We start from the raw sequence: 23,494 nt of genomic DNA, 5'->3' as shown, positions 1-23,494 counted from the left end.
TACTTCTTGTCCCTTGACCTTGTCAGGCTGTATTATTACCACCAAACTGTACAAAAACTGTGCATAGACTTGTGGGAGGTATAAGAGAAGTATAAGACAGGGATCTTTTGGTTAGGGAACAAATAAACACCAAATTCACCAAATCTTAAAGAGTTGGGGGTTAGAAACATTCTTAGTTAACATCCAGTTTGCAGCTCTGCAGGCATTTTCCTCTATGTTATGTCTAACTGATACTACTACAGTCTCTACATAAAGAATCTGCCTGCAATTTGGGAGACCCGGGTTTGATTCCTGGGTTGGGAAGATTCCCTGGCGGAGGAAATGGCAACCTTCTCCAGTATTCTTGCCTGGAGAATTCCATGGACAAAGGAGCCTAGTGGGCCCCAAATAAGTTTGCAAAGAATCAGACATGACTGAGTTACTAACATTTTCACTTCCACTTTGCTACATGAATCCTGCTAGGGACAGAGAGATGAAAGCTTCAAAAGATTTTGAGTGGCAGAAGTTTTTGCAATAGTACTTCTTCCCATAGAGAACTTCTGCAACTTCCTCCTTTTGGGTTCTAGTTTTGGCCTTGGAATTACCTGAAATAAGACGCTTCAGAGGGATGGTACAGGAAGGGAAGAGGGAGGGGGGTTCAGGATGGGGAACACGTGTATACCTGTGGCAGATTCATGTTGATGTATGGCAAAATCAATACAATATTGTAAAGTAATTAACCTACAATTAAAATAAATAAATTTATATTAAAAAAACAAAAACAAAAAACAGTGGCAATAAAAAAAAAAGACTAGCTTATTTTCTGCATTGTAGTCTTTTGTTTAACCCTAACTGTCTTGTTTACCTTAATTTTCTTGCCTTTCCAACCAAGTATATTGATTCCTTCCATTGTTCCTCATATGATAGGGTATCTAGACCTAGCCCATTCTAAAGGGACCCAGAATCGAGCATAATACTTCAGTGGAAATTTGTCTGATGCTGTGCTCAGTTGTAGACTATAACTTTATTATTGGCTTTTATTGAACTGAGGAAGTCAACTAAAATCCCTTAGCAGTTTTTCAGTATGGGGTGGTCCAGAGTGGACTGGGTCTGAGTTGTTATTGATATTAAACCAGACTTCTACCATTTTCTACTAATGCAGTTGATTGGCAAGATCTTTTGAAGCTTGTGTTCTATTAACTGTCCCAAATTTTGTCACTCGTAAACAATACTTGAACTTCTTATTGTCTCCATTCCTGTTATCATTCTTGATAATTCTCTCAGTTCCCAGACTTGTCCAACTAGAGAAAAATTTTTTTCTTCTCTTTGTTTACCATACTTAGATCTGGTCATCAGTAGAAACTGTATCACCTTATATATTTTTATTTCAAACATCTGGTTCTAACGAACACGTCCTATTTCACTTACCTCCTCAAGTGTCACCAGTGCTAAATTTGTTTTGTTTTGTTTTTATCTCATCATGCCCTTCAATCTATTGACCCCCACCACCTGACCTCATCCACCCTTTCCTGTGTCCAGTTTTCATTTCCTTCCTTGTCCTATTTAAATTTCAAGGTTCATCATTATCACTTCTTTGTAATACTTGAAACTCTTTCATCTCTGTCTTCCTCCATTGCACTCAATTTGTTGACCCAAACTATTCACCTTCTCTATGCCCATGCCTTGCAGTTGAACACTGCTGGAGACAATCACACTGATTTTTTAAAAAATAAGCACAAGCAAGGTTTTGTACATAAGCATTGAATTCAGTTCTGGCAGCTAAAGGAGAAAGGAAATGTGATAGGCATATCCTCACTCTTTCATCTATCCATCCAATGTATATTTATTTTATGTGCCAGGTACTATGCCTTAGAGTTTATGATTTACCATTTAAATTTTTCATTGTCTGATAAAAGGTAGCCTAATCGTTTGTGTCCAAATTTCCTGGCACTGAATTCAAAGAAGAATTTTGTTGCATGATTTTCAATTTGAGAAACATTAGGAAATATAATAATAAAATATAATGAACAATTATTTTCTACTATTGTAGAAAGATGACTCACTTTAAATAGATGTTTCTTATATCAATCCCCTGTGAAAACAGAGGGCTTTGTATTAAATCTTTTTTCAGACATGGTAATTCTTTAGGTGAATACGGCCCTGAAATACTCCTTTTCTTGATCTAACTCATAACAGGCATAGAGCTTAGAAAAAGCCTTGTAGTAAACCTGGCCATTCAACTTTCTGTCAAACATCAGCTGTCTCAAATGAGCCTTTGTCGAGTGCTGCATTGTAATCAGTTCTTGCTTGAAAGCTTTGATGAGTGACGAAGTGCTAATACTCTGTGCTGTTGGTCATTTATCTTTTAAAAACTTTTTTCCTGTGCGTAAGACTTCTCCTGATGCCCTCCTACATTTTTTTTAATCCTTTAGAATAATAGTTCTTTTCAAATACATAAGGAAATTGTATATAAATATTAAGGTCTCAATAGAAGCCAACCAACTCTGAAAAATTTTTATATAATAATGCTGAGTGAATCTTACATAATAATAAAATCACAAAGTCTCCAAATTTTGCAGGGAAAACAAAAACATAGACTATAACATGGAAAAAAATATGTATATCTTTGTTTTCCACCTTAGAGTAGGGCATAATCTTACTTTATGATGATTCCATAGAAGTGACAGAGCACTGTAACTTTTAATACAGTGCTTGGCATTGTATTATATGGATGACTTCTTATTTAAGTGATATGAGTCTAAGATTTGCTGTTATAACTTACTTCAGGAACCATTTTGCCATATCCTTAATTTTGGGGGAAGGGATGAGAAAGGAAAACCCCATTTTGACTCTAAAGCATATAATAGGGAGGAAAAAGAGGTAATATTGATTAATCCACAGACCAACTCTCAGAGTAGATATTATTGCCTTCACTTTATATGTAAGAAAACAAAGGCTGAGAGAGATAAGGGCTTCCCTGATAGCTCAGTTGGTAAAGAATCTGCCTGCAGTGCAGCAGACCCTGGTTCCATCCCTGGGTTGGGAAGATCCCCTGGAGAAGGGAAAGGCTACAACCACTCCAGTATTCTGGCCTAGAGAATTCCATGGACTGTATAGTCCATGGGGTAGCAAAGAGTCAGACACAACTGAGTGGCTTTCACTCACTTACTCAGAAAAATTAAGATATCCAAAGAAACAATTAGTAAGCAACAAAATCAGGTTTATTTTACTCCAAAGTCTTTGTCTCACAGTATTATGTGGATTACAATAAATCCTATTAATACTTTCTCTAATATGTTAAAATTTGGATACTTTATACCTCTTCCAAGTAACATTTTCAATTAGTAGATGGTGACAGGATGAAATGATGTAAAAACTACAGTATTCTAAAAACCAGGTGGGAAGCTTAGAGTCATGAACTTGCAGGTGAATACCTGCTATTTTGAGGGATCAAATGATCTATCAAGGTAGAAACATACTGAAAGAGGTCTTGGAGACGATGGCAATTCTACCAACTGTCTTAATTAAACTGATTTCAGGGGACTTCCCTGGTAGTCCAGTGACTAGGAATCTGCCAGGGAGCCCAAGTTTGATCCCTGGTCAAGGAGCTAGATCCCACATGCTGCAACTAAGACCTGGCACAGCCAAATAAATAAATAAAAATAAACTGATTTCAACTAAAGTAGTTGGAAGAAAGAAAGGAAGATTGTATGATCATCAGTGTTACAGTGGAGATAAAAGTTATTGAAGCATGAACTAGCCCATACTTGTAACAAATACTAATATATACTGTTTGGCAGTAGGTGCTAGGAATACAGATGTGATTAAAAGATGATTCTCCTACTAGCTGTCCAGGAGCACTGTCTTAGAACAGAAAGTTCTCTATGATGTCTAAGCTCCCATTCCTTTCTTTTATTTTTTTCCAGCCCTTAATCTGAACCACTCTATCTAGCCCCCAGTTTTATATCAGATTATGTTTCCTATTTGGCAGTATTGATTTATCAAACCTGAAATATTCTTATTATCTTAAGGACACAGACCATGTCTTATCTTGCATATTTAGTAGACCCTAATAAATACTGATCAATTGGTAAAAGGCAGAACACAGAAAAAATATTATCTGCCATTTAACATAAATTTGCTCTCTTGTATAGCCCCTGGAAAATGAATCTTCTCTTTACATTGCTAGAGAAGAAATGTCTGTGTTTGATAAGCGATTGGGTTAAATATTCTCTATTCCCTCACCCAACTTAAAATGGGGTACTTAAATGTTTTTGAGTAATAAATGTTTATATTCTTACTCATGGTGAGAAGATAGCCAGTTATCTGATTATTGTCCCTCCAAAAAATTAGTATAAATTGGTCCCTGTATATTAGTTACAGCCCTGTCATTAAACTGTCAGTGTTTCAAAGCATTTCCACTTGAATAATTTATGGATGACAGCAAGGAGATACTTGTTTGTTTTTTTTTAACTCTGACTACTAATCTATAGAGATGATTTAGCAGTTTACTATTACTTTAGTCTTGAACCAAAAACAAGTGAAAGATGATTTTCAGATTAAATTTTCACAAAGTTTCATCCTGTGGTTTCTTAAATTCACCTTTTAGTTTGGCTGTATTCTTTAACATGCACGCATTCAGTATTTGCATTTGTACAGAGAGACATTATACTATTCTTTTAGCAAACAATTTGACAGTATTTATCACCAGTCATTAAATGATTCTATACTTTTTTACTCTGTAATTCCACTTCACAGACTTTTCCCTTAAAAATACTTTAAGAATTTCTCCAGTATTATTTATACTGATAAAAAAAACTAAAAAGAAAAATCTAGCTGTAGGTGAATAGTTATGAATATGGCTGTTACGTCTACTCAATGGAATGTTATTCAGCCATCTAACTTGCTGGTTCATTACTTTTGTATAGGTGGCAAAAGGACTGTATCCAACTAAACACTGATTACCACAAAAAGAAAAAGATGTACTTGTGCAAAAGACTGATAAGAACTAGACAAATGTGATTAACATTGTGGTAAATTTGGGGATTGTGTGCAATTTTTCTTTGTTTTTATAAGAGAGTTACTGTCTTAGGTTCAGATTCCTTATTGACTGGGTAATACCTTCATATTAATCAAAACTCAAAGTCTTAGAAGGGTGCATAATGAAAAGTCTCCTCCTTATCCTTGTTTCTAAGTTACCTTTTCCAGGAGTAATGTCTTAAGTTTCTTATTTATCCGTCCAGAGATTATTTTATACATAAATAAGCTAATATATCATCATTTTCCCATTTTACACAAATGGTAAACAATATTTAACACCTTCTTTTTCCCACTAACATCATATCTTAAAAGATACTGCATATCAGTTCATAAACAATCCTTTCTATTTTATGGCTACATAGTATTCCTTTGAATTCCATAATATACTATAATTTATTTAACCAGATCCTATTGGTTGTCATTTGGGTCATGTCCAATATTTTTCTACTATAAGCTTACAGTAAATAACTATGCACATATATTTCCATCTGGAAAATATATCTATAGAATAAATTCCCAATTTTAGGAGTACTGGGTTAAGAGTTAGTATATTTAATTTTAATAGACACTGACAAATTTCCCACAAGAGAGTGGGTACCAATTTCACTCCTACTAACAGCAAGCAGTAGTGCCTGTTTCCCTATAATCTGGCCAGTGCAAGGTATTACCAAATTTTATTTTGTCTTTACTAATCTGACAGATAAAAAAATGGTTTTAGTACAGTTTTAATTAGGAGCTAACTCATCATGGTATCCAGTCCCATCACTTCATGGCAAATAGATGGGAAATAGTGGCTGACTTTATTTTGGGGGGCTCCAAAATCACTGCAGATGATGATTGCAGCCGTGAAATTAAGACACTTACTCCTTGCAAGGAAAGTTATGAGCATATTAAAAAGCAGAGACATTACTTTGTCAACAGAGGTCCGTCTAGTCAAGGCTATGGTTTTTCCAGTAGTAATGTATGGATGTGAAAGTTGGACTATAAAGAAAGCTGAGCACCAAACAATTGATGCTTTTGAACTGTGGTGATGGAGAAGACTCTTAAGAGTCCTTTGGACTGCAAGGAGTTCCAGCTAGTCCCTCCTGAAGGAGATCAGTCCTGGGTGTTCATTGGAGGGACTGATATTGAAACTGAAACTCCCAATATTTTGGCCACCTGATGAGAAGAGCTGACTCATTTGAAAAGACCCTGATGTTGGGAAAGATTGAAGGCAGGAGGAGAAGGGGACGACAGAGGATGAGATGGTTAGATGGCATCACTGACTTAATGGACATGAGTTTGGGTGGACTCTAGGAGTTGGTGATGGACAGGGAGGCCTGGCATGCTGCGGTTCATGGGGTCACAAAGATTTGGACACAACTGAGTGACTGCACTGAACTGAAATCATTAGGAATTATTTTTAGTATCTTTTCACATGTTTATGAGCCATTACTGTTTATGTTTATGGAAGCAGACAGATATTCTTTGTTGATCTTTTCCCAGTTATTAAGGGTTCTTTATACATTAGGGAAGTTAGCCCTTTTTCTGTGGTTTCAAATTCAGAATTTTTTTCCAGTTCATAATTTATTTTTTGGCCTAGATATGGTTTTCTTCCAACCATGTGAAAACTCAAAATTATCAGTTTTCTCTTTTATGCTTCACTCTGCTTCAGCTATACTCACCTTTCAAATATGCTAGATACTTTCCAGCTTTAAGGTCTTTGTGTTTGCTATTCTCTCTGCCTGGAATTCTCTTCCCAGAGATATGTGTTCCACTTCATCCTTTACCTCTTTTGAATCTTTGATCAAGTATCAACTTTTAAGTTAACTTCTCTATGTAATATTGCAACACCTCTTCTCTGCCTTGTTTTTCCTCCATCACCTGGAGCTCACGGACTTTAGTTTTGTCTCACATCATATTACACCTCACCTATACAGATGAAGGAAGTGGGAATTATCTTCAGTGTCATCACCTCAGGAGACTAGACACTAGGTCCAGTGAATATGCCACTGCCCAAAACATTTAGGGGACACTTCTTTAAGAGCTGCCTTCAGAGAAAGAAGTCCTGCCACCTAAAAGCAATGTTTTTCAAAGTGTGTCCCACCAAACACTTGAATCAGAAACACCTTGGAGGGAGACAATTGGGAGCTTATTAAAAAGACAGTTTCCTGGCCTTACCACAGATCTATTAAATCAGAATTTCTAACGATGGGACTGAGGAATTTGCCTTTTGAGTAAACTTCATAGGTGATTCCTAGGCTTTTAAAGCTTGAAAATCACTGCCTTTATAGTCAGTGTCTCCCAGCTTGTTTACCTAACTTATTTTGATCCAAAGACTTAGAACTTTTTCAAAACCTCAAAGCCACCCTTAAAGGACAAAGGCACATATGCCAGTGGTGCTGAAGATCATCTCCAGAAATGAGCTGCACAACGGATAGGCCTGCAGGCTTGGAGAAATGATTTTGTCGTCGGAGACAGTAGTCTTTGGCTGTTTTTGGTATACTTGACAATGCTAGCAACATTGTTAGGTCTCACTTTACATGTTATAGGCCCTTGGCTTTAACCTCCCTATTAAGTGCAAGAAAGGAAGAAGGGAGAATTCTGTTGGCTAGACAGTAGGTGATCTCTAAGGTCCTTTCTATGTATTTTGTGTTCTGGTTTTTCTACTGAGCTGTATACATGTTTTTTAACAAACCCTGAACGCATGAATGAATATGTATAGCTAATGAGGCTTACTACTATAGCAAAAACCAAGTTTGGCTTGCTTTAAAAACAAGAGCCTCCTTAAATCAAAGTGATTTAAAAAGATATAAAAAACAAACAAACCAAAAAAAACCCACTCAGCAGCCCATACTGGAAAAGTCCTATATTACTTTTGAATATGAATTTCTTCTACTCGATAACCTTTCATTTTGGAAAAATGGTTCACACATTATCAGAAAGACATTTAATGTGTTTAATAGTTCAAGGGTAAGCAGCTAGAAATTGTGATGCTGATTCTTGGTTTCAAATTAGTTAACATTGTGTATGTGTGTGTGTGTGTGCACGTGCACGCGCATGTGCATGCACAGGCACATGCACACAGGCATGCATGAACACTGTCAGTCAAGTGTGACTCTTTGCGACTCCATGGACTGTAGCCTGCCAGCCTCCTCTATGCATAAAATTTTCCACGCAACTGGAGCGGGTTGCCATTTCTCTCCAGATTATTTAATTACATATTCCCTTTTAAGTGTGTGAAGTTTTATAGTACTACACAACTGCAGCATTTATGATTGTACTTCCTTATTTCCCAAATATCAATACCTGCCCTTTCATGCTCTGAATGAGAGTAATACCAGTGATTGTATTTGTTTCATCAACAATTTTTTGATGCTGTGTCTTAATACACAAAAAAATCTTTTAGTGTTGGCCCATAGTTATAAGTTATCATTTTGATTGTGGAAAAAATGATAAAAAATTTAAATATAATTGTGCATTTAATAGTGATCAAATAGCTACCAATTTTAACTGTCTACCATGTTCTAAGCACAGTTGTGAGTGCTTTCTGTATCTTATAAGAATGTTAAGTGTTTTAAAGTTGTGTTATTTCCACTTTATATACAAAGCTTCTTTAAACTTACGGATGTCACATTGAAATGTAATAATCAAGAAGCCTCACACTGAGTATTTAACAGTTTGGAGTTGTTTTTTTTTTTTAGCACATGTGCCTCTTTACATTACCTGAGATACAGTAGGTAGACAGTAGATGTACAATTTCATCACCCTCTCCCTAAATTGCTGTTTCATTTAGTGTATAGCTTTTGTTGAAATTTAAAGTTGATGACTTATGTAATTATGGGTTTGATTGAAAGAAACTAAACTATATCATGTTTTGAATTAAAATGAGATTACTTTTTCTCATATCTGATTTATTAGTAATCCTGGTTTCCATTAACAGGATAGAAAAGATCTCTGCTTCAGAAGCTGAAAATTTTACTAGTGATTAATATATGCTAGCCATCAGATGTTCTGTTTATTTTTCTCCTCAAACTTTAGATTAAAACCACTTCCTCTTATCTTTCCAATTTTAGACTTCTAATAGCAAGAATTGGTGAATATAGCTTCTAATTATATTTTCTTGGGCCTCCCCAGTGGCTCAGATGGTAAAGAATCTGCCTGCAATTCAGGAGACCTGGGTTCAATCCCCAGGTGGGGAAGATCCCCTGGAGAAGGAAATGGCAACCCACTCCAGTATTCTTGCCTGGACAGAGGAGCCTGGTGGGCTACAGTCTATGGGGTCACAAAGAGTCTGACACAGTTAAGCAACTAACACTTTCATTTTTCTTTACCAAAGCCAGAGTTTGAGGCTTCCCACTCCCTATCCCCACCACCTCCACCACTACCTACCTACCCATGCCCCAGGGAACAGTGAGTTGCATTATTAATTCTGACTTGTTATTAACCATTTCACTTCATTCATTTTCTCAACCTGTCCTTCTTCTTTCCTTCTTTCCCTCATTTTGCCCCCTTAATAAGAACATTCTTTGTCTTTTCAAATTTGTTACTTTAGCCTTTGGCTTTGGGGGGTTGATTTTGCAGTTTGTTATTCCCATTCTTCAAGTCAGTCTATGATGCATAGGTTGTTTGATTTATTAAAATATTTTACAGTCAAAAAACAAAGTCATTTCTTCTTGCCACAGAATGGTTACCATTGCTTCCCTCTTTGGTGTTTGAGATTGCAGCAATTCAATTGCATTTATCTCTTCTTGGCACCTGACTCTGATGAGCACCATTGGTAGTTAGACAAGTTTGCTGCTGCCTCTAGATGCACTGGCACACTTTTGTGTTTTCAAAGGAAGAAAATACCACAATTATGAGAGAACTGCATTTATTCTCTTAAAACCACTCGTTTTTCCCATGTCTGATTTCGCTGTAAGGTTTTGAACTAGATTTCTGCTGCCAGTAGTGTGATGTGAATGGTAACTTTGTGTTGTGAGTGATCTTGAGAAGAAGAAGCAGGGCCTCCCACCCATGAGAAAGATTTGATATTTGCATTGTGAAGTTCTTGTAAATTGTAAAGGAAAGAACCGGCAAGTAGGAATTTTTTAATTGGGGGCTGTCCATTGGCGCTATGGGCTCTTGATGATTGCAATTTGAAAATTTCAAATCTTAGGAAGATCTTAGGAGCTAAGATCTGAATTCTTAATTAAGATCTGCTTAATTCAGATCTTAGGAAGATTAAGCAGGTTAATTAAAGTTTTAACAAAGTTTCTCTGATTACAACAAATTGTTAGTTAAGGCCACTGGAAAGCATCAACTGGCTGTGTGATCCCTTCATATTTCTCACCTGCTGAGAAATGATTGGAAGGATTTGCTAATACCTGGTAGAAAACTGATCACCTTGTTTTTTCGTAGCAATTGAATGGCTTAGTGGTTAATGTGACCTTGAAGTCTGTACCTCCCTTGAATGTTTTATATAGTTTTGAAATTTATGTTGTAAATTTAAACCCAATTAAATACCTGTATTTTCATAGTTATTTTCCCATCTAGCTCATTTTCACAAAAAGAGGATTTGGGACGTACACAGTTTCCAGGCAAAATTGTCTTGAAATTGAATTCCTAAAACTACTAAGCCAACCTGCCTGCCTGCTTCCCTTTTCTTCCTTCCTTCCTGGCTTCTTTCCTTCCTTCACTTTTTGCAGGTCTCCTCTTTAGCTAGTATTTAATATCACTCATGAGGCTAATGCTGTGTTGGGCATCTACTGTGTGATATCCACTTAATCCATTGGTGTGAAAGCAACAAGGACTTATTTTCTCCCTTTTGTAGGAAACAGCATTCCAACTGTTTTTTGACATCTTTAATTTCAGAGGTTGTCAATGATCAGATGAGGGTCAGGATTGACTTTGAAATATTTTAGTAGTAAGCAGAAAGGAAAATGAGATCTAACTTTCTAGTCTCCTGATCTACACATCTTCACTGATGAATTAAAGCTGTATGGGTGTGAATTTTGGTATAGAGACTTAGGCTGCATCAACACCTTTTATCTCATAATAGTTGTGGAATGTGAAGATCTGAATTTTCATGGGGGCACTGATATTTCATGGTCAACAATGGGTTTTTTAAGGCCTTGTCATTTCAGATTGCCATGAGATCTGGTTATTGCTGCTCTAAACCTGTGTATGAACCTAACTCCCAGTGAACTTACTGCAGTGGTGCTAACTTGTTTTGACAGTCTTGCCAACAGTTCTCGTGGCCCTGTGTGTAGTCATAGCATAGGTTTTTGTGGAGGATTCAGCCTAAATTTCTGGGATAAATTCCTATACACAAGAAATATATTGGCTTTAAAAATTAAGTGGTTTGATTCTGTTTTGAATTTGGATATCAAATGAATCTGAGCACATGACATTTTAATGCCGTTTGTCTTTTCAAATAGATTTACTTTCTAATGCATGTGACGACAGGACTTTGCTCATCAGCTAGAACATACATTTCAGAGGAGTTGTTACCTAAAATATTATCATAAGGCATGAGAAAACACATGATTTAAGTTGCCTTTCATGAACATAATTAAGAATTAATAAGCCAGTACCAGTGGCTAGTCCCCAGAATTTCCACTGTTTTGCCTTTTGTGACCTGTGTTATTAAAAGTCCATTATTTTTACAGACTTTATTAAATTGGATCTTATTAAAGCATTCTATATTTGCATTTGGTCTTTCATAATTCATTATTATTATGACATTTACTTTTTACCATCAGATCTGAAAACATATCATAAGCTACCCTTTTCTCTTGAAAGAAATGCTAATTTCAAACAGTCCTCTAATAGAAGAGAAAAGCTTTATCAGTTTTTTCATTTATTCAAGATCGTGTTAAGAATACTAATGCTAGACTTCTGTATGCTAATATCTCTGAGCTTTTTTTTGGTCAAAAGCTTAGAATTATTATTTTTATCCCATACTAAGTATGAAACTAGAAGACCTGCTACTACTGGAGAAAACACAATTCTAAAGTACAATTCTTTATTCTAAGAACCCGCAAAAATGTTGCTGAATCCTGTTTAGACTAGGATACAGCTGGTCAATTTAACTTTTACCACCTAGTATTTGTCCTCTTGAAGAAATTCTTTCCTCATAAAATTCTTTTTGTTTGTTTTTTCTGATAGTTTAGGGTAATACAGCTTGTAATGTTTAAAACTAAGAATCCTATGCTGTCAGTCCTACTCAGCACTTTGCATGTACTGCCTGATTTTCTGTCTTCTGATAATCATTTCTGATATTGATGTCTGATAATCATTTCTATTCCATTTATGATGTAGTTGAAAACTTAATATAGTAAGATTTTATGTATTGATATCAAGCAGACTGTCTAATATAACTGAATTTTTTCAGTTATAATATTATAATTATAATAAGACTGAATTTTTTCTTTGGGTAGTAGTAAATTTCTTAAATTCTGAAATGAAGCTAACTTTGGATTTTGTTTCATTTTAGATTTCTGACAATGTGCAATAGACACTTTGGCAGTGTTGTTGCCCAAACCATTCGGACTCAAAAAACAGATCAATTTCCACTTTTTCTGATTATTATGGGAAAGCGATCATCTAATGAAGTGTTAAATGTGATACAAGGTAAAGTACATTCACAAGAGGAATAGAGTGTCTCCTTATTTATGTGATAACCTTATAATATTTACCATCATAGCTGAAAGTTATTCTCTGTATTGGTGAATATCTTTGCATTTTGAAATATAGAACATCCTAAAGAAGAATATCTTTAAAAAGTATAGGTGCTATGAAATATGAAATATGCTACATGAAAATCCAATAGAAACACCTTAATAAAACTGCACAGCCCTTGGGATATAGGTTAATCATGTTAACTATTCAAAATTGCTAAGTTTTCTAAAATAGAAATTAAGTCATAATCAGTCATCAAAGATGATGTCATATGTGTGTGTGTGTGTCTGTGTATACGTATGTATATTTCTTGCTGTAATTTTGATTGGTTGAAGGAAATCCTTATGGTTAGTTATCTGGAAAAACTTGTGACTGTGTATTGTGAATTGAATAGTTCACAGTGGCAATTGTTTATCCTTATTTGTGTGAATCTTTGTCTAGAGTGCAACCTTGAGGTGTGAAGCTATAGCATGCCTGTCAATTTAATCACAGTGCACATTCTTTACCAAAAAAATGAGTGTTTTTTTAATGTTACTAATATACCCTAAAGATTAGTATAAAAAATTACCTTATTCGTGGCAAAGCTTAAATTGAAAACAGTTTATTTTTTCTATGCCACAGAGAAAACGATGTTTCAAGTGCTCCAAGGTGTCTGAAATACTTAATTTCTGCCCCTATTTAAGCTAAAAGTTCAATAGTGGATAATGCAGTGAGGAAGGGGTATAACTTCTAGTGCCTTTCAAAGTCAAATAAAACAAAACCTCCAGTATTTTATGTTTTCTCTATAACTAGAGCTTTCACTTTCATAAACAGTGTTAAAGAAGACCTGCTGGGGGGACAAATTATACAGATTAAATAGATAATGTTTCATTTCAGTTTTCCTATCAGGAGCAATGTTATAATAGCTAGTAGTTCTCAAGGATGGTCCATGGACCCTACAGGTCCCCTAGACCCTTTCAGGGCATCTACAAGGTCAAAAACGTTTTCATAATAGTAGTAGACTTTTTTTTTTTTTTTTTTTTTGCATTTTTTACTGTGTTGACATGTGCACTGATGGCAAAAAAATCAGTGCTGTTTAAAACTGCTGGTACCTTTGCACAAATCAGGGCCATGACCCAGAACTGTACTCATATTTTCCACTTCCATGTATGTACATTAAAAAAGTATATTTTATTAAATATTAAACCTTTTTATAGTTTATGTGACACAGTTGGGCAGACATTTCTCTAAAATGAACAAAATGACAGCCTGTTACTGCAAACTTTAGAACAAATAACATTTGTTGCCAATGATAGAAATTTGGTTTTTTAAGCAAAAAGTTAGAATGTCCTCCACCATTTAAGACTGACAGCTTAAATACTTTCCTGGTGACATCAGTGGTAGTACTGATAAATGTGATTTTTTTTTTAATATCATAGAATTAGCTGTGTCAGCATTCAAAAGAAATGGATTACTCAATGAACCAGTATTTTCCAGATGACCAGTGTATAATGTTATAAACTCATGCATGAGGAACAGACCTATTCAAAGGTCAAAATAGACCAATGGATTTTAATATAACACAGTGCAGTAAGTTCACTGATACAGTTTCCAGTTTTTCACATACCTAATCTTAAAAAAAATCCCACTTGTCAGTTTGGGAGTATTAAATAAAAATCTGTAATTACCTATTAAAATACTTCTCCATTTTCCAACTATGTATCTGTGTGGGGCCACAATTGCTTCATAAATTTCAACCAAGATGACACATTATAATTAGTTTAATGTAGATATAGATATGAGAATCCAATTGTGTTCTATTAAGCTTAACATTAGAGAAATTTGCAAAAATGTTAAAATAATGACATTCTTCTCAGTAAATCTTTCCTTTTGGAACATATAGTCATTTTTCATAAAACATGATGTTTATATTAGCAAATTATGGGTTTATTATTGTTACCTTTTAAATGGATGGATAACTATGTTTTAGATATTTCAGTTTTCATTTCCAACACAGTAGATGTTGGTAACCATATCCACATAAAAAAAAAGTCCTTCAGGGATCTCAACAGTTTTTAAGTATATAAAGAAATTCTTTTGCAATAAACTATAACAAATAAATTGTCCCTGAAATGCATTAACTGATACTTTTCTGCATCTTGGATCATTAAGGGCTTAGGTATAAAGTACCTTCAAGTACAGTTTGGCAATGAGTCTGTAAATTAGGGTCAAAGCATAGTTGATAAGCAGTAGCTTTAAGCCTAAAAATTAATGGCCATGATGTAGTCACCTATTCAGGGGACAACAGAGGACAAGATGGTTGGGTGACATCATTGACTCAATGGATGAGTTTGAGCAAGCTCAAGGATAGTGAAGGACAGGAAAGCCTGATATGCTGCAGTCCACGGGGTCGCATAGAGTCGGGCATAACTGAACAACAACAACAATAAAATTATAATATTTCCCCAATGATGATTCTAGTACCTTTACAAAGTATTCATGCCCCATGCTCTCTTAGTCACTATAGTTTACAAATAAGAAATGGAAACCCAAAGATTTGCCCAGTATCAAAATCTACATTGAGGTTACTCTTATTAAACTTTTACTGTTTATTTTATCTGTCTCACACAGTGATGCTGTGTGTCAAAGAACCCTACAGAGGTAGTGTTATCTTCATTTTGCAGATAAGAAAATTGATTGTTTCAGAGCTATAGTCACGCCCTCTTTTCTTATTCACTTGTTTACTAAGCCCTTGTCATGTGCTAGGCAGTTTCTAGGTACTAGATCATGTAAGAAGTAGAAGTAGGGTTAGAACTCTGACTCTAAAACCAACTCTACTTCTTGGTAATGTTATACCAGACCAAGATAATATTTGTTCTTTAGCTGATCTATGGAGAGAGTAGTGCTCAGTATGGCCAGATTAGATTATTTCTTTGACTAGAGACCAGAACTGCCCCCTAACTCCATGTCTTACCTGGAAAATCCCATGGATGGAGGAGCCTGGTAGGCTTTAGTCCATGGGGTCGCTAAGTCAGAAATGACTGAGCAACTTCACTTTCACCTTTTGCTTTCATGCATTTGAGAAGGAAATGGCAACCCATTCCAGTGTTCTTGCCTGGAGAATCCCAGGGACGGGGGAGCCTGGTGGGCTGCCGTCTATGGGGTTGCACAGAGTCAGACACGACTGAAGTGACTTAGCAGTAGCAACCCCATGTTGCCAGTGATCATAAGGAAAACTGGGAAAGGACCAGTGGAGGATCATATTAGGCAGATGGTACTCTGGAAGAATACAAGCAAGGATGCTTGTTATGTGTTGTCTCATTGGTAGCCGTTCCATTAATGGGACTAGAAGACACCTTTTGAGGCCTTGGAGAAAGACAGGCTCTTTTGCCTGTTGGTTTGAAAGAAGAGAAAAATTGCTATATCTTTATGGATCTTCATGACTTTCTCTCTTGTAGATGTATCCAAAGCAAATAGCAAGACTCGATGCATGCAAAAAATGGCATATATGTTTGTTATGGACTTGGAATAAAATAGCATTCAAGAAAATCAAACATTTTAAATATCCTGTCCATAAAGATTATATAGCATAGTTATTTGAAGGGAAATATTTGCAGCTAAAAGGGAAAAATACCATTTAGGGGAAAAAAATCTTTTTTTTTTTTCCCAGAAATTGGATTACTGTTTGTTTCACCAAAGGAATTTTAGTAGGAGATAATTCTAAGTAAACAGTGTGCTAAAGTGTCAAAGAAGACAGGCTTTTGAGTCAGACTCATATGGTTTCAAATCCTGGTCCTGTAACTTAACCAACTTGACCTTGTTTAGTCAGGTTACTTGAGCTCTGTAAGCCTCATTTTCCTTCTCTTTACTATCAAAATCATAATGAGCCTTCATAGATTAAGTGAGATTTTATATATATAAACCTAATCATTTAACCTAATCACTGGCTTACAAACAAATGGTAGTTGTTGCCAGTGTTGTTCAGTAGATATGTTTTCCTAATTTGAAAGATACTTTTTTCCTTGTGACTTGGATATTCTAAATAGTACCAAAAATCTTTATAAAGAGACTGTTCTCACAAATCTAAGTATTCTGAAATTTCAACTGCCAGTGTACTGCCTTACTTTCTTATTGAAAATAAACTTTTCAATGCAAGCATAAAAGTCTTTATTGGCATGCTAGTCTGTAATTTTTTAGACTGTAGTTATTCCTTAATGATTAATTCTAGAGCAACTTCCCATTTTCTAACCTTGATGTAAAGTTTGGCAATCTCCGTATGTTACTAGGTAACACAACAGTGGATGAGTTAATGATGAGACTTATGGCTGCGATGGAGATCTTCACAGCCCAACAACAGGAAGATATAAAGGATGAGGTAAGGTGAAAGGTTAAGTGGACGTTTAATAGGATTTTGATGAGACAATTTGTCAAATGGTGATGTTTGCCTATGACATGATTGATAAACAAGGCATTGATGAAGATGCATTTCTACATGAACTGAGAATTTTTATGCCACTGAATTTACATTTCACTCCATTCTTTTCATGACCCAAAGACACAACAATTTGTTTAACTTTACGAAGTTATTCTTTGCTAGATTTGCAATTCACAGGAAATGAATTCTGAAGCATGTTTACAGGAGAAACTACATAGTCCAGTACTATTATATGAGTATTTCACTCCCTTTTAAGGTCCTCTTACTCTTTTTGAGATTGATTGCCAATAAACACATTTTACATTTGTACATATTTTTGAATCCCTGTGAGAATTAGTGAAATGATCACCAGAATTCTGAATTTTGTGTCTCTCAAACATTTAGATGGCATAGATGACATGGGCATGAACCTCAAATATAATAGAATAATAATAACAGCAATATTGATAGTATAATAGTAGTCAACACATACTGAATATTTATAATGTATTAATCAGTTCAGTTGAGTTGCTCAGTTGTGTCCTACTCTTTGCAACCCCATGAATCACAGCACGCCAGGCCTTCCTGTCCATCACCAACTCCCAGAGTTTACTCAGACTCATGTCCATTGAGTCGGTGATGCCATCCAGCCATCTCATCCTCTGTCATCACCTTCTCCTCCTGCCCCCAATCCCTCCCCAGCATCAGGGTCTTTTCAAATGAGTCAGCGCTTCGCATCAGGTGGCCAAAGTATTGGAATTTCAGCTTCAACATCAGTCCTACCAATGAACACCCAGGACTGATCTCCTTCAGGATGGACTAGTTGGATCTCCTTGCAGTCCAAGGGACTCTTAAGAATCTTTTCCAACACCACAGTTCAGAAGCATCAATTTTTTGGTGCTCAGCTTTCTTTAGTCCAACCCTCACATCTGTTCATGACTACTGGAAAAACCATAGCCTTGACTAGGTGGACCTTTGTTGACAAAGTAATGTTTCTGCTTTTGAATATGTATATCTAGGTTGGTCATAACTTTCCTTCCAAGGAGTAAGCATCTTTTAATTCCATGGCTGCAGTCACCATCTGCTGTGATTTTGGAGCCCCCAGATATAAAGTCTGACACTTTTCCCACTGTTTCCCCATCTATTTCCCATGAAGTGATGGGACCAGGTGCCATGATCTTCATTTTCTGAATGTTGAGCTTTAAGCCAACTTTTTCGCTCTCCTCTTTCACTTTCATCAAGAGGCTTTTTAGTTCCTCTTCACTTTCTGCCATAAGGGTGGTATCATCTGCATATCTGAGGTTATTGATATTTCTCCTGGCAGTCTTGATTCCAGCTTGTGCTTCTTCCAGTCCAGCGTTTCTCATGATGTACTCTGCATATAAATTAAATAAGCAGGGTGACAATATACAGCCTTGACGTATTCCTTTTCCTATTTGGAACCAGTCTGTTGTTCCATGTCCAGTTCTAACTGTTGCTTCCTGACCTGCATATAGGTTTCTCAAGAGGCAGGTCAGGTGGTGTAGTATTCCCGTCTCTTTCAGAATTTTCTGCAGTTTATTGTGATCCACACAATCAAAGGCTTTGGCATAGTCAATAAAGCAGAAATAGATGTTTTTCTGGAACTCTCTTCCTTTTCCTATGATCCAGCGGATGTTGGCAATTTGCTTTCTGGTTCCTCTGCCTTTTCTAAAACCAGCTTGGACATCTGGAAGTTCACGGTTCATGTATTGCTGAAGCCTGGCTTGCAGAATTTTGAGCATTACTTTACTAGCATGTGAGATGAGTGCAATTGTGCGGTAGTTTGAGCGTTCTTTGGCATTGCCTTTCTTTGGGATTGGAATGAAAACTGACCTTTTCCAGTCCTGTGGCCACTGCTGAGTTTTGCAAATGTGCTGGCATATTGAGTGCAGCACTTTCACAGCATCATCTTTCAGGATTTGAAATAGCTCAACTGGAATTCCATCACCTCCACTAGCTTTGTTCATAGTGATGCTTTCTAAGGCCTACTTGACTTCACATTCCAGGATGTCTGGCTCCAGATGAGTGATCACACCATTGTGATTATCTGGATCGTGAAGATCGTTTTTGTACAGTTCTGTGTATTCTTGCCACCTCTTTTTAATATCTTCTGCTTCCGAAATGAAGTACTTAGATGCAGTCTCAAAAACGACAGAATGATCGCTGTTCATTTCCAAGGCAAACCATTCAGTATCACAGTAATCCAACATATGCCCCAACCAGTAACCCTGAGGAAGCTGAAGTTGAACGGTTCTATGAAGACCTACAAGACCTTTTAGAATTAACATCCAAAAAAGATGTCCTTTTCATTATAGGAGACTGGAATGCAAAAGTGGGAAGTCAAGAAACACCTGGGGTAACAGGCAAATTTGGCCTCTGAATACGGAATGAAGCAGGGCAAAGGCTAATAGAGTTTTGCCAAGAGAACGCACTGGTCATGGCAAACACCCTCTTCCAACAACACAAGAGAAGACTTTACACATGGACATCACCAGATGGGCAACACCGAAATCAGATTGATTATATTCTATGCAGCCAAAGATGGAGAAGCTCTATACAGTCAGCAAAAACAAGACCAGGAGCTGACTGTGGCTCAGACCATGACCTCCTACTGCCAAATTCAGACTTATATTGAAGAAAGTAGGGAAAACCACTAGACCATTCAGGTATGATCTAAATCACATCCCTTATGATTATACAGTGGAAGTGAGAAATAGATTTAAGGGACTAGATCTGATAGAGTGCCTGATGAACTATGGAATGAGGTTCGTGACATTGTACAGGAGACAGCGATCAAGACCATCCCCATGGAAAAGAAATGCAAAAAAGCAAAATGGCTGTCTGGAGAGGCCTTACAAATAGCTGTGAAAAGAAGAGAAGTGAAAAGCAAAGGAGAAAAGGAAAGATATAAGCATGCGAATGCAGAGTTCCAAAGAATAGCAAGGAGAGATAAGAAAGCCTTCCTCAGCGATCAATGCAAAGAAATAGAGGAAAAGAACGGAAGGGGAAAGACTAGAGATCTCTTCAAGAAAATGAGAGATACCAAGGGAACATTTCACGCAAAGATGGGCTCAATAAAGGACAGAAACAGTATGGACCTAACAGAAGCAGAAGATATTAAGAAGAGGTGTCAATAACAGACAGAAGAACTGTACAAAAAAGATCTTCATGACCAAGATAATGTATTAATACTTGGCACTATTCAGAGCACATTTCATTTATCATCTCATGTGATTCTTAAAACTATCTCACAAGGTTGCATATAATTCAGAGTTCTGGCTGGAACAGGTGATGCTTTCAAACTAGATTGTTGAGAAGAGTTTAATAAGATAACTCTTTATACAGATATGGGCAGAGTTTATAGGAATCATCAATGGATAGTATACTCTAGGGCTAAAGGGAGCCATTACCACCCTTAGGCCTGAAGGCCTAGGAAAGGGTAGTATGTGGAGATGATTGCTTCTTTCAGGGCCAGCCCTTTTGAGCTGGTAAGGAGGAAACTAAGGAATAGCTCCCCTTCCCTTTTTATACTTATGATCTGCTAGTACCTTCTATTGACCTAACCCAACTAGCAACTGAAAGGCAGGCAAGAGAACCTCCCTGAGCAAAAAGCTAGGTAGAGCATGAAAGTGAAAAGTGAAAGTGAAAGTCGCTCAGGCGTGTCTGACTCTTTGTGACCCCATGAACTATACAGTCCAGGTAATTCTCTAGGCCAGAATACTGGAGTGGGTAGCCTTTCCCTTCTCCAGGGCGTTGTCCCAACTGAGGGTCAAACCTGGATCTCCCGCATTGCAGTTGGATTTTTTTACCAGCTGAATCACAAGGGGAATCCCAAGAATATTGAAGTGGGTGAAAGTGAAATTGCTCAGTCGTGTCCGACTCTTCGCAACCCCATGGACTGTAGCCTACAAGGCTCCTCTCTCCATGGGATTCTCCAGGCAAGAATACTGGAGTGGTTAGCCTATCCCTTCTCCAGGGGATCTTCCGACCCAGGAGTTGACCAGGGTCTCCTGCACTGCAGGGAGATTGTTTACCAACTGAGCTATCAGGGAAGCTCAGGTAGAACATGGGTGAAAGGAAAGTGAAAGTGTTAGTTGCTCAGTCTTGTCCAACTTTTTGCGACCCCACGAACGGTAGTCTATCACGCTCCTCTCTCCATGGAATTCTCCAGTCAAGAATACTGGAGTGAGTTGCCATTCTTTTCTCCAGGGGATCTTTCCGACCCAAGGATTGAACCTGGGTCTCCTGAACAGTAGGCAGATTCTTTAGCATCTGAGCCATCAGGAACTGAATGGGCAAATGGAACATAATCCAACACAGACTGGTACTGTCATCTCTAGTTTTCAGATGAGAAAACTGAGAATAAAAAAGGTTAATTTACCCAAGGTCACACAGCGAGTAGGATTGATGTTCATCTCTAATTATTAGTGCTTTGTCAGTCAAGAAATTTCTGGATTTGGGAAGCAATCTAAAGGTAAAATATGAAACAAATATTATCACCTATTAATTTGAGATGCTAAATTCATATATCTATCAAATTATTCTTTTTAATTTTTTCTTTGTTTTTAATTTTTAAAGAAAGATTTACATAGAACAAATAAAGGAGAGTTTGATTTTTGAGCAATAATGTAAAATTTCCAGGTATAATGAGTGTTTTCAGTACAATTTCCTTTGGCTATTACAAATGGGAAACATGTAAACAATTTCAGTATAACCTTTAATATTGATTTAACTTTATTTATTTGTCTCTGTCTTCTGTTAGACTTGAGTTTAAAGGCAAGGGTTATATCATATTCATATTGTAACTCTGTCTTGTAACAGTTTGGGCTTCCCTGGTAGCTCAGTGGTAAAAGAACCTGCCTGCCAGTACAGGAGACATGGGTTTGATCCCTGAGCCTGGAATATCTCCTAGAGAAGGAAATGGCAACCCGTTCCAGTATTCTTGCCTCAGAAATTCCCGTTTCCTCTGTGGTAAATCCCATAGAGGAGCCTGGTGGGCTACAGTCCATGAGGGTCACAAAAGAGTTGGACTCAACTTAGCAACCAAACAGTAACAAACTTCTCAGTGTTCAGTTCACTTCAGTTCAGTCACTAGTAGGCACTTAAAAAATGTTTGTTAAATGACTAAATAAATTATTGCAAGAACTTATATAAAATAGTGTGACTTTAAAAATAATACTTAATTACAGTGGTATAAAACCTGGTGTATCCACATTAACAAATATGAAAGTTCAGAGTGCTGTAACTAGAATTTTAATATCAATAGGTTCCTTCTGTTGCTATAAAAATTTTGTTTTGTAATTTTTCCTAATAGTGTTTTATTTTCTCTGAGGGAAAGGTAATTGGATATATGGTAGAAAGATGTTTATCTGTTGCTTTATAAATTGACACTGACATTTTGAAATTATGAAGTACTGTACTTAGTTAGGAATTTGTAATAATTGGTGTGTTGCCATTCAAGATTACATTTATCCTGGAATAGAGGCATTGATTGACAATAATGCACTAAACGCATTCTTCAGCCATTTAAATCTTGAGTCTCATTAGTACTAGATTTACAGATTATGTTGTATAATAATATGAATGTACAATATTTGCATGCATAGTCCCAGTTCATTCTTTCATCTTAATTTGTGTTCCTCATAATTCATTGGTAAGGTAATTCCTTTAATACTAAGCACAAAATTTAATATGAAGGTTACAGGAAATGTCTAAGACTCCATATAATTGAAATTTTTTATTGAAATTTAACTGCAAGAGATAAGGGTTTCTCCTTGTTTTTAGAGTATCTTCATGAAAGTTATCTTTCAGGTCATAAGTAGAATTCCTAAGAAAAGCTTTTCTAAGTTTAAAATCTTCTCTTGACTATGCATAGATCGTGATTTGGTATCTGCTGAGTAAGTGATAAGAAACACTGTCTCTTGTAATTGTAAATTTGGCTTTACTTCTTTAAAAGTTTCAAATAAGACTTAAGCATACAGTTAAAATGGAATTTGTGAGCAGATTTGAAGGATGACTTCCTAGGCCTGAATTTATTTAAACTTAACTTTGGTTCACTTACATTCATCACTTCCATGATTCTATTGTATTAGTACAACCAGAAATGCCTATATTATAAAGCTTTTATTAAATAGAACCAAGCACAAACTATATATTAATGACTCATTCTTCAGTGGCTCAGAATGAACTAACCTTTTATATCATTAATTGTTCTTTTTACTGAGCATCTGTGAAAGATACAGCACTGGGCTCAGTACTGGGGACAGAGAGGTACTTTGCTCTAGTGAAGTGAAGTGAAAGTCAAGTAAAGTTGCTCAGTCGTGTCTGACTCTTAGCGACCCCATGGGGTGTAGCCCCCCCAGGCTCCTCTGTCCATGGAATTTTTCAGGCAAGAGTACTGGAGTGGAGTGCCACTGCCTT

General features: G+C 36.5%; 1 protein-coding gene across 7 annotated transcripts in view; it reads left to right on the top strand.

The window, feature by feature from the left end:
• FAF1 (Fas associated factor 1) overlaps window positions 1-23,494 on the top strand; it is a 497,312-nt gene that overhangs the window by 366,811 nt on the left and 107,007 nt on the right. For all 7 annotated transcript variants that reach the window (XM_042247840.2, XM_060408829.1, XM_060408824.1 and 4 more), the window contains 2 exons: window positions 12,476-12,612; window positions 16,926-17,014. In XM_042247840.2, the coding sequence (XP_042103774.1) occupies window positions 12,476-12,612; window positions 16,926-17,014 (226 nt within the window). The remainder of the gene's footprint in view (window positions 1-12,475; window positions 12,613-16,925; window positions 17,015-23,494) is intronic.

The sequence above is a fragment of the Ovis aries genome, chromosome 1 (genome assembly GCF_016772045.2).
Source record: "Ovis aries strain OAR_USU_Benz2616 breed Rambouillet chromosome 1, ARS-UI_Ramb_v3.0, whole genome shotgun sequence".
Lineage (NCBI taxonomy): Eukaryota > Metazoa > Chordata > Mammalia > Artiodactyla > Bovidae > Ovis > Ovis aries.
This window is presented reverse-complemented; position numbering and strand designations above follow the sequence as displayed.